Source organism: Alosa sapidissima, chromosome 7 (assembly GCF_018492685.1).
Source record: "Alosa sapidissima isolate fAloSap1 chromosome 7, fAloSap1.pri, whole genome shotgun sequence".
NCBI classification, from domain to species: Eukaryota; Metazoa; Chordata; class Actinopteri; order Clupeiformes; family Clupeidae; genus Alosa; species Alosa sapidissima.
In genome coordinates, this window is record NC_055963.1 from 13,986,179 (window position 1) to 14,001,767 (window position 15,589).

General features: G+C 41.9%; 1 protein-coding gene across 1 annotated transcript; it reads right to left on the reverse strand.

Moving 5' to 3' along the window:
• Window positions 1-65: 65 nt before the first annotated feature.
• Window positions 66-7,352, reverse strand: porcnl (porcupine O-acyltransferase like). The gene is made up of 13 exons (XM_042099200.1): window positions 6,927-7,352; window positions 6,001-6,153; window positions 5,485-5,677; window positions 5,221-5,264; window positions 4,893-5,074; window positions 4,642-4,772; window positions 3,125-3,250; window positions 2,652-2,752; window positions 2,254-2,330; window positions 1,837-1,900; window positions 1,175-1,260; window positions 712-822; window positions 66-564 (listed from the first exon to the last, which is right to left on the reverse strand). The coding sequence occupies exons 2-13, from the start codon at window positions 6,134-6,136 to the stop codon at window positions 466-468; spliced, it is 1,350 nt and encodes a 449-aa protein (XP_041955134.1). The 5' UTR covers window positions 6,137-6,153; window positions 6,927-7,352; the 3' UTR covers window positions 66-465.
• Between the last annotated feature and the right edge of the window lie 8,237 nt (window positions 7,353-15,589).

The following is a 15,589-nucleotide window of genomic DNA, read 5'->3' on the forward strand; positions in this document are numbered from 1 at the left end:
GTCATTTTGCATGTCTTTAATTCAAGAGTAAATGATATGTTTTGCATATAAAAACAACAACAAAGGGCATTTAAGCATTTAATAGAAAAATAAATAGATCTGATGAAAATGGTACATACAGTTCTTCCACAAGAAATACAAATTAGACCAATTCCAGATTTTTCCATCAATCTGTAAATCTAATATCATACATAAAGAAACAGAGGACTATATCATACTTAGTAGTGGAGCACGGAAAATATCAGTCATATGACTGCACACTCCCCACTGAGGTACTTTGCTTGACCTACACTGTTGAAATCCAGACGAGCATGATTGACAGGCCTGTGATTTGTAATGGTGCTGTTGTCTGACTGTAGTGTGAGGGATGCTGCATTCTCCACTCAGTGGGACGTCAGCCGAGTCCCAAGACGCAGCGCCTCCTGTACATAGTCAGTCTTTTTGTAGGAGGTCCGCTGATGGTCTTCATATGAGCCAGTAGAACACAAAACAGCCAAGCATAAGCTTGTGGCTCAACCAGTTCAGCTCTGACCATTTTTGGATGGTGTGGCTGGCCAGATAACCCTGCAGTGAAGAGAGAGTTGATGTGGTGTAGAGGTTAGGAATGGACTACATTTATAGTACAACATCAATGCACTTATACTTAATTCAGTGAATCCACACATTTCCCAAAAACTTAACTGTGACATGTCAGTACCCATAGGGCCTTACCTCTCCTGGGTCCATGTTGTCCATATCAGTGTCAAACAGAGAGCCCAGGTAGGTCAGGTGGAAAATGGCCAGAACACTAAAGGTTAAATTGATCCCATACGCCCACAGAGCCTGCAGGAAGGAACAAGTGAAGAGAATTCCTCTTCTGTATTTTCAAAATCAACAAATTCAAGGAATGATCCGGAGTTAGAACAACATATGGTTCATCCATTAATAGACCCTAGGTTGTTTTTACTCCGGATCACGCCTTTAAATACAGTAGTCAATTACAAATCTGTATATCCTATTCGTAAATTATTCTGTATTATAAAGATCTCAATGTAACAGTTAATCTAAGTTAGGTAGTAAATCTGCAATCCTACAGGGAACTCACAACATTTGAATTAATGAATATTAATTGAACATTAGCCCTCCTGCTCAGCCAAATAAACTCTGAAACTAAAGCAACTAGTTCATACAATACCTTCTTGTTTTGATGATTGCAATCAGGTGGACAAGTCTTTGACAGGATGCAGGCACTGAAGATGGCAGCCAAGCGCTTTCTAAGAACTGAAACCAGAGACTTAAGTGAGCCCACTTCTGGAAACATGATCATGATTATAATCAATCACTCAATCAATCAATCAATCAATCAATGACATCATCATCATCACCATCAGACAGAAACCTGATGTACCGGCAACACACCATATTGAAGTAGTTCTTATTATCCCCTGTCGGACAGAGCTACCACTGATGTTTATTCCTGCAACTCCACATTGCATTGTCCATCTCTCTAGAAATTCTTCAAACATAAATACACTAAGACCTTTGTCTCAAGGCATCAAGTTTAAGAACAACTATCAGAATATAAAGGCACTTATCTTAAATATTTAAATAGGTATCCCAGAAGATCCCTATTACTTAACTTCAAGGCTTATTACTCACCAAATAATGAAACTATAATGCCATCTTCTGGGCATCTTTCAGTAGAGCTTCCCTCAATATCACACGATGATGAAACAAGGCTAACCTAAGTGTCTTTTGAACAAGTGCTGCTTGAATTACATTCATTCAGAAACAGTCTGAGTCTACCCTTAACAGTGGTCAGTTTCTGATAATAGAAAGGGTGTAAGTAGAAAGTACCGTGTTCCACATAGGTGATGAACCCAAGAGACAACAGGACTGCGCCAAGGTGGAAACTAAGTCCCTGAAAGAACAGAAACACACAATATATTTTTTCCAACTGGTGGCAACAGTCTTTAAAGAAGAGATAGACAAATTTGATCTATGAGGCATTGGCAGCACCCTTAGCCTATAGAGAAGAGTATGTCTGGATAGACTTTGATCTGGCAGAGTCTTCACTTCAAAAGGAATGCATAATGTATTATAAACCTGAAACTCAAGCACATCCATACACTAAAAAGCTGTGCACTTTGAAACTTACGTAAAATCCACAGCTTTTTAATGTTTAAAATTCCATCAAAGACATGACTGATTTCGACAACATCAAGACTTTAAAAGATCAGTTTAAACAAAATATGAACAGAACTTCAGACTCACATGCAGTAAGGCACTGGCTGTGTAGGTGACCAAAATGGCAGGAAATGTTCCTAGTTTAAGTGCACTTTTGAAGACATCTGTAGAAACAAACACAAAGACAAAAAGACATGTCTAGAGATATTTCTGCCACAGAAATTGTGCTCTTGCTAAATCTGCACTCACTCTATATGTATGGTATTTCTAATGGAGTGTACATTGTTCTCAAATCAAACCATCAGCATTGTACTAAGTTAGTTTTAAGTAAGATAATCATAATTCAAACTTGTTAGATTTAAAGCTACGCAAATGCTAAATTTGCATTTCCATACAACATTAGAATCTTAGCGACTTTGCATATTTGGAAAGAAATATTAATTTCCGTTGCAGGAAAAGCCTTTTGAGCACTGACAAACACTTACATGTATTCAACCAACGAGACATGGGAACATTCCACGACGTCACAACCTCGACCATGGACCGGGGTAGTTCCACATTTACAGGGTTTGCCACAGTCATGTCCCTACATGAAGACAAGTATACATCCATTGTGCAGTTCACTTCCATATTAATACTTTTTATTTTATTTAGTTAGTGTCACTTTAAGTCAAAGCTGATTAACAGCACTGCAGGGCAACATTTATTCATTTATCTATCTCTTTATGTAACAGGGACAGTGCTCATTAATCAACAGTAAATAAGGCCGAGTTAGCCTAATTTCCCTCTGTTGTTGCTGTCCAGTTCTTAAAAAGGCAACCTAGAATAAACTGAGTTTACCAACAGCTACAACACTAGACCAGACCAGTATAATGCGTACCAAAACATCTGTTCTCACTCTCCACTTCGTTGCTTACAGACACTTAAATAAATGTATTTGAGCCCTTCAGCCTCTCACCATTTGACATTGTCCTTGTGGTCAGTGTAGCCAGCCCCTGCCAGTGTGGCGGTGGTCTCGCTCAGGAAGCTCACAAAGTAGTGACTATAGTGGAAAGACACTGCATTCTCGTAGGCGTCAAGCCACCTATGGATAAAACATAATGACATATAAACATACATATATAATATCACACATACACACAATACTGTCTTGAATGATTTTATGGCATTTAATATGAGCTCCCCCATCAAGGCTGCAGTCATTTCTGCAGTGGTGGAGGAAGTACTGAAACTCAGTACTTAAGTAAAAGTACAAATACACAGAGAAATATTTACTTTAGTAAAAGTAAAAGTACCACAATGACAACCCTACTTAAGTAAAAGTGAAAAGTACCTGCTTTTAAATGTACTTTAAGTATTAAAAGTAAAAGTATTTGCATAATGATTTATTCTCTTAATATATATATTCTAAAAGGAAAAATCAGTATGGGCTGTGGCATTTTAATTAAGCTAGTTTTAGGTTATACTCGACTAGATAGTTTTAAGTTAATGCAATTGTGCTTACCATCTGTGGCCCAGTTTACATTCTGACCTACAATTCTAGAGACTGTAATTCTGGTTATCTACTAGGCTAGGGTGATCTGCTGAGTAATATCATTCAGCAAAACACGAGAGCCTGAAGTTTAACGGGGTAGACAAGGGAAACGTCGGGTGGATCGTAATGCCAATTATGCTGATTGAACAGAAAGGTTGCTGAGAAAGGTGTCTTTATGATTAAGTTCAGTTTCACTTGCGCACACGCATAGACATTGAATGAGCGCTCACGTTACTACCCCCCAATTGTAGGCTATGCATCTTTATTTAATCACACACAATTAAGGAATATTTCCTAATCTGGAAAATGTTACGTTTTTTACGTTTTGCCACCGGTTCATTAATAGTCTACCATTCATTTGTGCCGCAAATGATCAGACGTGTGACAGAAGCATGGGCATAGCCTGTAACTTCGCTGATCCACGGATAGCAATCTCATCGGAGAGGAGGCCCTAACGCTGCAGATAACAGACAGAGAAAGTCACAGAACACAGTTGCATGTACAGTGTAGCCATGGGTCTGGTGAATATAGCCTATACCGAATGCAGATGGCTACAAGCTCACGCTTTGCCTGGTCTAGACTAGAAGCTTATGTTTCTAAGAATGCACGTAGCGCTCCAGAATCTTTGGTAGCAACCCCCCGGTAAAACAAACGTGTTTGTCAGAGAGAAAAAAAAAAACTGATCATAAAATGTATAAAAAGGAACGATGGTGTTGTAGAAATGTAGCGGAGTAAAAGTACAGATAATTGCTGTAAAATGTAACGAAGTAAAAGTCAAAAGTATGCACTATAAATTTTACTTAAGTAAAGTACAAATACGTGGAAAATTTACTTAAGTACAGTAACGAAGTATTTGTACTTCGTTACATTCCACCACTGCATTTCTGACAAGCTAATTTACCATGATGCTTAATAAAGTAAGTGACTTGATGTTCAGTTACCTGTTCAGAAATTCACCTCCATCTACTGGGATCAGGTATGGGAAGAGGTATGGTGCAATGCAAGTCGAAACTACCAAGCAGAGCTGACACTTCACCCAGCTCCCAGAGATTTTTGCAAACCAGGAAAATTTCTGTGGAGAAATTTAAGTTTATAGTTATTGTCCGATGCACAGGAAATATTTCAACACATCCATCAGCTGAACATGCCTGGTTTAAAGCAGTCTGAAAGACAAACAGATAGTCTTGCTCACCAACTTGCGACTTTCGATTGCATCTTTGTAACTGGTGAAGCTGATCCAGGGACCAAAAACGACTGTCCCCACAAACATAATGTAGCCCATGAATTCCACAGGTGAAGGAAAAGCAGAAATGACCCCTCTGTCCAAATCAAAGGCCAATGAGATAGCCTTCATTGCTACCACCATCTGGGAACCTGGACAGGGAGTCAAATAAGTGGCACACTGCAATTCACTGCATCTATAGATGTGTTGAAATAAACTCTATAAGGCTGTGGGTAAATTATCCAGACTTGACTGGAATAGTAGAAACTAGAAATGTTGCGCAAAATATTTCATTCACCTCTTATTTTTATCCAGATTGTGGCATCCACCAAATGCAGCTCCCTTAGAAACAAAAAGAGCAGTGGGATAATACTTAATAATTTAACACATACTCCTAGTGCGACTTACAGTTAAATAAATCCAAACATACCCAAATAAATACTATTTTCAAGAAATCAAATCCAAGTGACATATGATAAGAATTTCAAAACCAATCAGTCAACACTCATCCGTCATAATAGATAAGATAAAATAAGGAAATGGTTCTGATGATGATCCTTACCCCACAAGAAGATAGATGAGGATGGCGAGCGAAAGGAAGGTGCCGCGACTGTTTGAGTAGCAGACCAGGAAGAGGGTGAGGTAGCACAGGATGCTCAGCAGCAACACCCACACCATGTGCAGCTCGAAGAACTGGTACAGGGCGTAGAGCCCCGCAGCTGACGAGCACACATGTTTCACACTCGGTGGCAGCCCTGCAGAAGGATCCACAACAGACACAGGACAGTCAGGGCCATCTAATAGGGCTTCACAGAGATGGTCAAAATGACAATTTGAGAAAATGTGTTTACTTTTTAGACATATGAGAATGCAGTTTATAAGGTTTAACCATAGCTACAAAATGGTTGTGTGTTCAAAGTTAACAATAGAATTGGGCAAAATGACATAGGCCTGTCCTAACATTTCACTGTTTATTTTGTTACTTACAATACAATGTCAATATAGGTTAGTTCAAGTGTGTGTGCCCTTGTGAGGTTTGTGTATTTCAAAACAGATAAACAGTGGCAGGCATTCTCACCTGTCCGACAGAGAAGGCGACACAGCACGCATACAAAGAGGAGCTGCCATACTTGATCAAAGCCCTGCTGAGCAGTGGGAAACACACAGCCTACTGCCAACTCCTGGAACAGCTCCCACCTACTGAATGTTGCCATGGCATCTCCTGAAGGACCTAGGGGGAGAAGATAGCAGGCACACACACACACACACACACACACACAAATGACACAGGACACAGTCGTTGTGACATCTGAGCTAAAACTATGGAATGTCAACTGCCAATAAATTAACAGAAGAATGATTAGAAGGGGGAGTAGAAACTACATCACTTGCGGTGAAAGTGCTCAAAGTTACATGTAACCGTGCTTTTCCATGAACACTGCAACAATGTTGCAAATTTACAGAACATTGCAACATTGTTTACAGATACGTATTTCCTGTCTACAAGTAGGCTAGTCATGTATCCTTGATGAAAAGTGTAGGCTAACGACGCTAGCGGACGAAACAGTGGGCCGATTAATACAGCTATGCCTGCAGAGGGTGTCATTGACCTAGCTGTGGTTACGAATGCTACAGCTATGTTTAACCATGCATTGCGAACAATGAAATGTAACAGAGCTTTGTCCCGCCTTTGTCTTTTGAAAGACTGAAAACAGGACCGAGTGCTGACCAAGAAAGCTACAGATTATGTATGCGTAAGGAAACACTGAGGTAACCACCACCACGCAAAATGACTTTATTTACTACGACTGAAACAAGTTGAGAAATATTCGCCGAGCTCCACAAATCTTTACTCGGGTTCATTATCGAAACTGATTCATCTACAGATCACATCACGACCATAACGCCTTCCGGGATTTGCAACATTATTCGTTGCTCGATGGCAAAGTGGTTTTAGTGTCCCCTGCACGAAATTCTGCTGTGTACTTGAAATTCTTGCCTTACCTCAGTCAAAGCTCACTGCATTGGAAATGCGGATTCCGGAAGTATCCTGAAAATCTCGACACGAGCTCGGATTCAGGGACATCACAGGGATAACTCCAGATGTTTTCTAAAACGTGGTATGCAAGTTATCTAGGCTCATAAAAGTCGGTGAAAGAATCAAGACCGATGTCTTTGTTAAATCAACCAAACTATGAGGGAAGTCTTAGCCAATGGTCATGTCTGAAAATACATGTGACGCGAAAAGTCTTGCCTTGTGTGATGATTTTGTGTGATGCTGTGTGCGTGTAGGTATGTTGGAGAATGTCAGTGAAGGTGCAATGGTAAAAGTCCTCTTGTCGGTTAAGCACATATTATTTCAGTGTAGCCCTACAGTAGCCTGTTTTCCTTTGAGATCAACAGTTTCATTGAACGTAAAACAGCTTGACAAAATCAGTTACACATAATGTTGACATAGTTTATTATTATTATTATTATTATTATTATTATTATTAAATATAACCTATCTATAATCCATTGCATTTTCTAATTCGGAAATAAGCATAACGCCTCTCTCAGTGCGTAGTGCTTGAATGGTAGGCCAATAAGCAGGCTGCAGTACCATCAGCTGCTGGCATGGTGTCGCTCTTGCCTGCATAACCAAAGTCCTTCAGGGCTAAATTATTGCCTGCCTCTAATTCATCACTACCCCCAGCAGCAGGAGCCTATTTATACACTTGGGGGTTTGAGCTGGGCCTCGGCTCAGGCTCCTTTTCAGAAGCAGCCCCTGTACTCGCTTCCCTCCCCCAGCACTCCCCTGTGCTGCTGACCCACATGGAACAGACATGGGACTTGATGAATTAGGCCTTGAAATATGGCCTTCCTCTCTCTCTCTCTCTCTCTCTCTCTCTCTCTCTGCCACCCTCTCTCTCTCTCACTCTGCAACACGCCACTATGCGATTGTGTCGAGGGTCTCTCAGTCATCTGCACTGGCACATGTATCGACAGTTTTTTTGTAAAGTATGGGTTTGAAAGTCAGCACATAATCTGCATAAAGTAATTAACAAATGAGATATGCGTGGAGGTAAGTGGAGACTGGTGTAGAGGCATCTACAGGCCTGAACGGCAGAGCTGAGTAGGGCCTGATGGAGTGAAACACCAGGCTTCGGGGGGATGGCCCGCAGAGACTGAACAATCTCTACCTTATTGCTCCACTTAAAATTGCTAGAGGAGAAGTAGTCTGCTGCCTTATTTACTGTCCCAGTGGGTCAATGTTATTGGGCCGAGGTAGGTAGAACACAGGGGTCTAACACAGAGAAAATAAAACCTGTTTCATAATCCTGCTGCACAGAGCTGCACACAAATTCCCAACATCGTATATATCAAACGGAAGAAAATGAGCTGTATGCAGCTTATGTGTACAAAGCGACAGCAAAGAATAAATTGCTTCTATGCAAGAGCCACATGTGAGGCAACATGCTGTCTAGTCATTTTGGAAAAGATGGCAGGAGCATTTGGGGACAGTTTAACGCACTGTGCTGATAATCGCCACACGTATTGAAACACACCAGGTGAGAGGATGTTTTCGGTGGATTAAGCCTTTTGCAAGTACTGTCACCTGGAGGGTGAGGCTCTACAATACAGTTCCACATTCACATCACTGCTACTACCAACCCTTCCCCCATCCCCTTTTGCTTTCTTTATTCTTCTCTCTCTTCTCTTTGCCATAGAAACTCAGGCGATTCCGTCTGCCCCCCCCCCCCCCCCATGCTGCTTGGCTCTTTCGTCCCCCATCCCCCAAGTGATGTAGAGCTGGTCCCTGGTACAAGTGTTTGACCGCACTCCTCTGGGTCTGTCAATTGCATTGCTTGAGCGAAAACAAAACATTGCTACTAAGCAAGAGAATTGTACTGTCAATGAACGATTGATTATAACAAGCCTTATTAGTTCTAATAGTTCTGAGAAACAGGGAGAGTATATGTGTGCAGATTTAAATCTACATACCCTATATACAGTATGGCATGCCTCTTCATTTGATTTTAATTGCTTTATAATACTACATCTGAAGTATCACTTTAAGAGTACCATCTTTTGTAATGGCTGATTGCCTAACAGACTGAGAGCGAAGCAGAAGACATGGCTATGCCACTGTAAAAATCTGACATCATTTCAATATTTTTCCACTATTTTCTCAAATTCATATTCCCCAAATGCTTCCGTTCCACACCAATAATTTTTTCTCCTCTTAAACGTCCCCAGATACCATCGCTTCTCTGCCTCCTCCGTATCCGTAACGTCTCTCCCATTCATTAGGCCGTGGGAGACAGGGCCTATGGATCATCCAGGACATCAGAGGAAATCTATTATCTCTCTCTGCCTAATCAGCTCTGTCTGTATCCTCCAATCACTGTCCAGAGCTGTGTTCCCAGTGCTGGTCCGCGCAGGGTTTTCCTACTGTACATCTCTCCGCCATTCCCCTCTGCTTGACCTCCCTCGCTCTCTTTCTCTGTCTCCGTCTCTCTCTGTCATTACTTTCTCTTCTGTAGGTGCCATTAACGCTGTTATTAACGTGGAGGTGTAATTAGGGGTCTTTAGCAGGTCAAATTATTGCCCTCGCTGGTCCTCATTATTTAGTGTCTTGCTTTTGAAAAGATGCACAGAGTAAAGCTAAATAGGTATGAGATGATGGATATGAAATGTACAGTATGTGTGAAACTATGTACTATGGTTACGTGGTATGCTCATATAAGCATACTGTATGTCGTATGTTTGTATATGCAATGTACTGTATGTATTCAGTATATATTCTTTATGTATCAGTGTACTGGTCAAGAGATAGGTGCCAGGCATCAACAGTGCAATTTCACGATTAGATCGGTCATGTGAAAAGACAATTTATGAGACTATTGATTCAGATATAATATAATATGTATTTTTCTAGAGATTTGCTATTGCAATTCATTTGAAACAAAATGTTAAATGGAAGGTGCATTCAATCACAGTGGGCATGCAATCTGCAGTATTCTTTTTAAATATTTAAATATTTAAATAGATTTCATTCACTGCTTTAGACATGCAATTGTGAACACATACACACTGATGCGAGTGCCCATGTGCATGCACATACTCATTACAGAATTGCTGACAGCATAATACATAGGACATAGAATAATTAATTTTCCTGTGCAAATGTGTCTTCTGTTTGGTAAGCCAATTGCTCAAATGTTGTTGTCTCAATTAGAGCAGCTGTAGCAAACATGGCACCCACGGAAGTGGTATCCATCTTTGCTTTGCCTCATATCAAGAACATTAAGCTGATACAGAATCTTCATGTGATTCAGTGTCCGGTATTCCACCATCTCTACATCCAATTTCCACTTTGTTCCAATTTGTAAATCTTATCAGCCCACATAAAGCATTTCCCTCTACAGACTGCAGATGTACAGCCAAATATATCTCCCTGCTCACCGTACCCCCATGAACCCCTGCGCTCAAACCAGGGAGGGGAGAGCGCTCCTTCTCATCTCCCAGTGACAGCCGACGCTGCCCCTCTCATCACGTCCCCTTCCCTGCCCTCCCTCGCCTGCCTCTCCTCCTGTCTGTTCCCCGTGCCCTGTCTGAGCAGGAACATTACAGATACCTCTATAATTGCTTGTCAAATCCTTCGCTATCTGAAATCCCGTGGCATGTCGTTCAGGATGGGCTGGGATGGTGTGAGTATGTGTGTGTGTGTGTGTGTGTGTGTTTGTTTACGTGTGTGTGGTGAGGGGCTGTATTAGGAGTGTGTTGTTTACTCGTGACCTTCACGTAAAAAGATCCCTCTCCTGTCCCATTCTGGATGTTTCGTTCAGACCCTCCACAGCGTAATGGAACAGGATATCACATGCACCGAAAAACACATTGGGCTCTTGATGTGAGATAAGCAGAGAGAGGGAAATGTCGGGAGGGAAATCGCACTGGGCTGAAATGAAATGTCGCCTACTCTCGCTGTGTGTGTGTGTGTGTGTGTGTGTGTGTGTATGTGTGTGTGTGTGTGTGTGTGTGTGTGGGTGGGTGGGTGGCAGGAGAGGGGCCTCTGCTGCTCACAGTCAAGTATTGTATGAGGGCCTTTGGAATCGCTGTTAAAGGAATATGTGCAGATGTAATGCAAATAAATGATGAGCCTTCAGCCCTGCACCATGAAATTGAGTCGATAGTAGGTGCCTTGCAACCAAGCCTTGCAGATAAAACAGCGTTTGAATTGAAAATGTTACTGTCTCTGTGTAAACATGAGTGTGCACAGACATGCACTTGTACACAGACACGTACACATAGACACACACACACACACATACAGTACATACACACAGAAGCACAAACAGAAACAACATGAAATAATGAGATTTGAAAACAGATGTTGATTTCCCTGATGGACTTCCAATGTTTATTATTTACAACACACCAGTACCATAGAGTCGACTCAGTAAATTAGTTATGAGCACATTGTTAAAATTCAGTCTGTCTCCCACTATTCAAATGCATTCCATACGCTCTAATGCATACTAATGTCACACTGAAATATCTTAATGACAGAGCTCTCTATTCAGGTGGACAAAGCAGTGGAAACCAGACATGGCGTAATGGAAATAATGTGTTATCTTTGAAATGACCTGGCATAGGCAACAGTGTATCGTATATTACCTTGTGTCTATTATTTTCTCAGCAAACACCAGACGGAAACTCACAGAGATAATTCACAAATATCAATTAATTTCTCTGCCAGTCTTTTCACTGTTTTCTAATCATTGTTTTTTGTGTCATTATACAACTCCAACACGTCCTCTCTCTCTCTCTCTCTCTCAAACCCTTGTGCTTTTACTCTCTCTCTCTCTCTGCCATTTCCCCTCAATTCTCTCTGTTACCTCAACATTAAAGAAACTAGTGTCATCCACACGTGGCGATGTTAAGGCAGTAGACAGTGTTCCACAGATAAGGTCAGCAAGGAGAGTTTAGCAGATGGCAGATGTACTCTCTCTACAGTACAGTGGGGAGAGAGGGAGGCCACATCTGTGTAGACGATCACTGGGTCAGTGAGCTGACTCCAACTGCCGTAACATTCTGTCACAGATTTTGTGTTATGAATGGATGGCAGCTCAAAAGCATAGTACACTTCTATATCCGTGTGTGTAGTTGAAAAAAAAGGATAATATCCTAACGAACCCAATATAATGTCCCAATGTAATTATATTAATCCTAATATAATGGGATTAAATTGAGAATATATTTTGCTGTCTGTGTGTGTGTGTCTCTCTCTCTCTCTCTCTCTGTGTGTGTGTATTTATGATGCTGAGGGAGTGATGCATGACAGAGAGGTGACTCAAGGCAATTGCTCTCTGTGATTAACAGCACTCACCGGCCTGTGATTGGTGAGCAAAACAGAAAGAGAGGAAGAAGAAAAAGGCTCTCCCACAACCCCCACACAACGCTCTTCACAACGCTCTTCACACCGCACCTCACACCACGCCACCGAATAATAACGCAGAGCAAATCCCTCTGTGTCTGCAGCATGACCTGGGACAGGAGAGGGAAGATTAGAGCCAAAAATATATTCCAGTGCAGACCTGGTGCTTTAGATGGAAGTAATAAGGTAGCAAATAGTACAGGAAGGGGTCAACAGATGATCTGAGGGTATTGTGCGCTCGGTGGTGTGTTGTGATAATCCGTGTCGTCAACAAACCAATCTGTTGCTGCAGTGCTCATAAATACCCTGATAAGAAGACAAAGCTTGAAATCCAGCCCTCTTCTTTTTTTTTGTTTTGGAGGGGGACGTTTGGGGGTACGGTATATAGTGTGGTAGCGGGGTGGTAATGGAGCGACACCACAGTGAGCGTAGCTGAAGATTATCAGTCGCATGCAGGGAGGGAAGCATCCAATGTAATTTACTGTCCTGCCGTGTCAGTCTGTAGACGGGTAATGTCCTATTCATAAAGATATGGGCGGCCAATAACTCAGACCGGGATTACAGGATTATCTGACATTAGCTCGCGTGACCTTTCCCTTATTGCCAGTAAGCACGCCATATATTCTCTCCTTCAACCACCTTCTAGTGTGGCATCATAGCAGTGGATTCAAGTTTATGATCTAATGTTAGATCCGCAGAAAGCTCATTAGTGGCTGAAGATCCTTGTGCTTAATTGCATGTTAGAAAACCCCTAAGCACAGCAGCTAAGCAAAGGTTTATACTATGTGTTTCTCATTGCAAATAATGAGCATAACAAAAGCACATAGTGTGTTATTTGGTGACAATAGAAAGGATGCTAAGCTGTTGCTCAGGTAACAGGAAAAGGCAGAGAGAAAGATGAGGGAGAGAGAGAGAGCGACAGAAAAAGAGAGGTACATGGAATGGGGGGAGGGAGAAAAGGAGAGCAGCAAATAAGAAGATGGCAAAAAAAAACCTGGTGGGAGGGAGCAGGCGAGGGGAGGTACCACCGCTGGCCCGCTGAAGGAGAGAGGGAGAGAATGAGCTGTAGCTGGTGGGTATTGGCTTCTGCTGTGGCTGAGAGCGACAGAGCGAGGGAGAAGGAGAGAGAGAGAGAGGGATTTGCCGCCGAGCCAGAATGGTGTCAGCCACGCCGTTTGGAATGCCATGCTTCTCGCGACCGGTTCCAGCCTTTGTGTGCGACCACGCAGTGAGAGAACCTGTGCTCAGCTTAGCCTGAAGATGCATACTGAGACGTGATCATCTGGTTTACGGCATGAATGAAAGCATTTGGTTTGATTTTTCTTTTATTGTAGTGTAATAATTCAGTCATCAAAGGAGCTTAACTAAACTGGATTATTCCAAAGCCTTGGAGAAGAAGCAAAAGAAAAAAGGTACTGCATCAATTGCGTCTTTTTTCTCTCTTCTTTATTGGAAAACCCCATCACCTTGCACGACTGCAGGAGTTTTTTTGTGGGGGGGGGCCCATTTTCCCCTTCTGGACAAGAACTAGCTCATCTATTTAGTTGCCGAGCCCAAGCTCCTCACTCTCGGTGTTGCTCATTTTATCTGTGATTGGCTTTTTGCTCATCTTCGTGTTTCTCCACAGTTTTCCGGAAGAACTCAAGCAATCTCGGCGGCCTGTCTCCAAGATAAATTAGTCTGAGTGAGGGCAAGGTAAGAAATCCGAACATATCCCTGAGGTTCCAGGGAGAGGCAGAGAGAGAGAGAGAGAGAGAGGTAGGGAGAGAGAGAGAGAGAGGGAGAGAGAGAAAATCAAGAGAGATAAAAGGGGATAGAAGACTGTCAGGTAGAGAGCGAGGATGGATGGGTGACACTGGTTCAGACGAGTCGTGACAGGCGCAGTCACTCACCCCTCAGAAACTTATAGGATCGCAGCATGCACATCTGACACGGGCAGCTAAAAGAGGAGTGGGTGCTGTGCTAGCTGTCTGTGGGTGACAAATGAGAGACAGTCACCCATCTGCAGGGATCAGGGAAGGCACAATGCAAATGGAGCTCAGGTGAACTCAGGTGTCAAGACACCCATTAGACTCTGACTGCTATCTAGATGACTTCCCACTATGCCATGGTGCTTTCAATTCATTCACTTGGGGGAGTGTGCGTTGAAATATAAATATTAAAGCCAGGATGCAAATGTAGATTTATAAATAAACTTTTTACTGAGAAGAATGTAATGTTGAAAATTATGCCTTATGCATTTTGGTGGCATACAAGTTAATTTGTCGATTGATTGAAAACTTTAAATTAAAATACACTCAACAGGTCTGCCACCATCACAAACTGGGTGGCACCATTACATTTGAGAGTGTTTAGACTAACTGCGTCCTCATATACTAGTGCTGCGAATGAATGCAATACGGAAGCCTATTAACAAATTGTGAGTAAATAAATAAATTCAGCTTATTAACATTCATCTAAAAATAGCACAATTACATTGAGAGAAAGGAAAAGAAGAGGCACCTAAGAGATCCCCTTGAGAACTAGTCAGTGGATTGGGTTGTAGATATTTGCATGAAACCAGGCATTCCACGATTTAATTGCATTCTTATGTGGTTAATAAAGTGCTTTCAGAGGGACACTGTTGTGAATGAGCTCATAAAAATAAGCACATAACAAACGTGGTTGTCAGGGAGAACAATAACCACATATGCTTAGGCATCTAACTGTGCAAAACTACACAAAAGCACATTTTTCTTCTAAAATGTTCTCAAAATCATTTGTTTATATTTGAGAAAAGTTACTGTAACTTCGATCTATTTGTACATTTTGAAGAACATTGAAACAGAAAAGTACAGAAATACATTTGGGCAGTGGACAGTTAACAGAATATTCAGAAACATTCTGAAAGGGGGGAAAAATCCTGTTTCATTCCTCACACACATATTCCTCATCTTTTTTTTTTTTAAATATCTGCTGATTGACTGATTCGGATCGATACTACATCTCAGTGGAAACTCTGACTCTATGATGCCTTGTCCAACTCCCAGCACCTACACCTTGGACCACTAACCGAGCACCCTGAAGGAGAAAGGCTATATATTTTTAATACCTCTCTCTCTGCAAGCAGCCCTGTGCTGAATGAATGCATAACACAGGCGCCAAGAGAAGATCAAAGGCATTCTCCCAGTCAGGGTCACACCTCAGATCTGACTGAAAGGCTGCTGTATAATTGGGCAGTGGAGTAATTGGACTCGGCCCAGCAGTG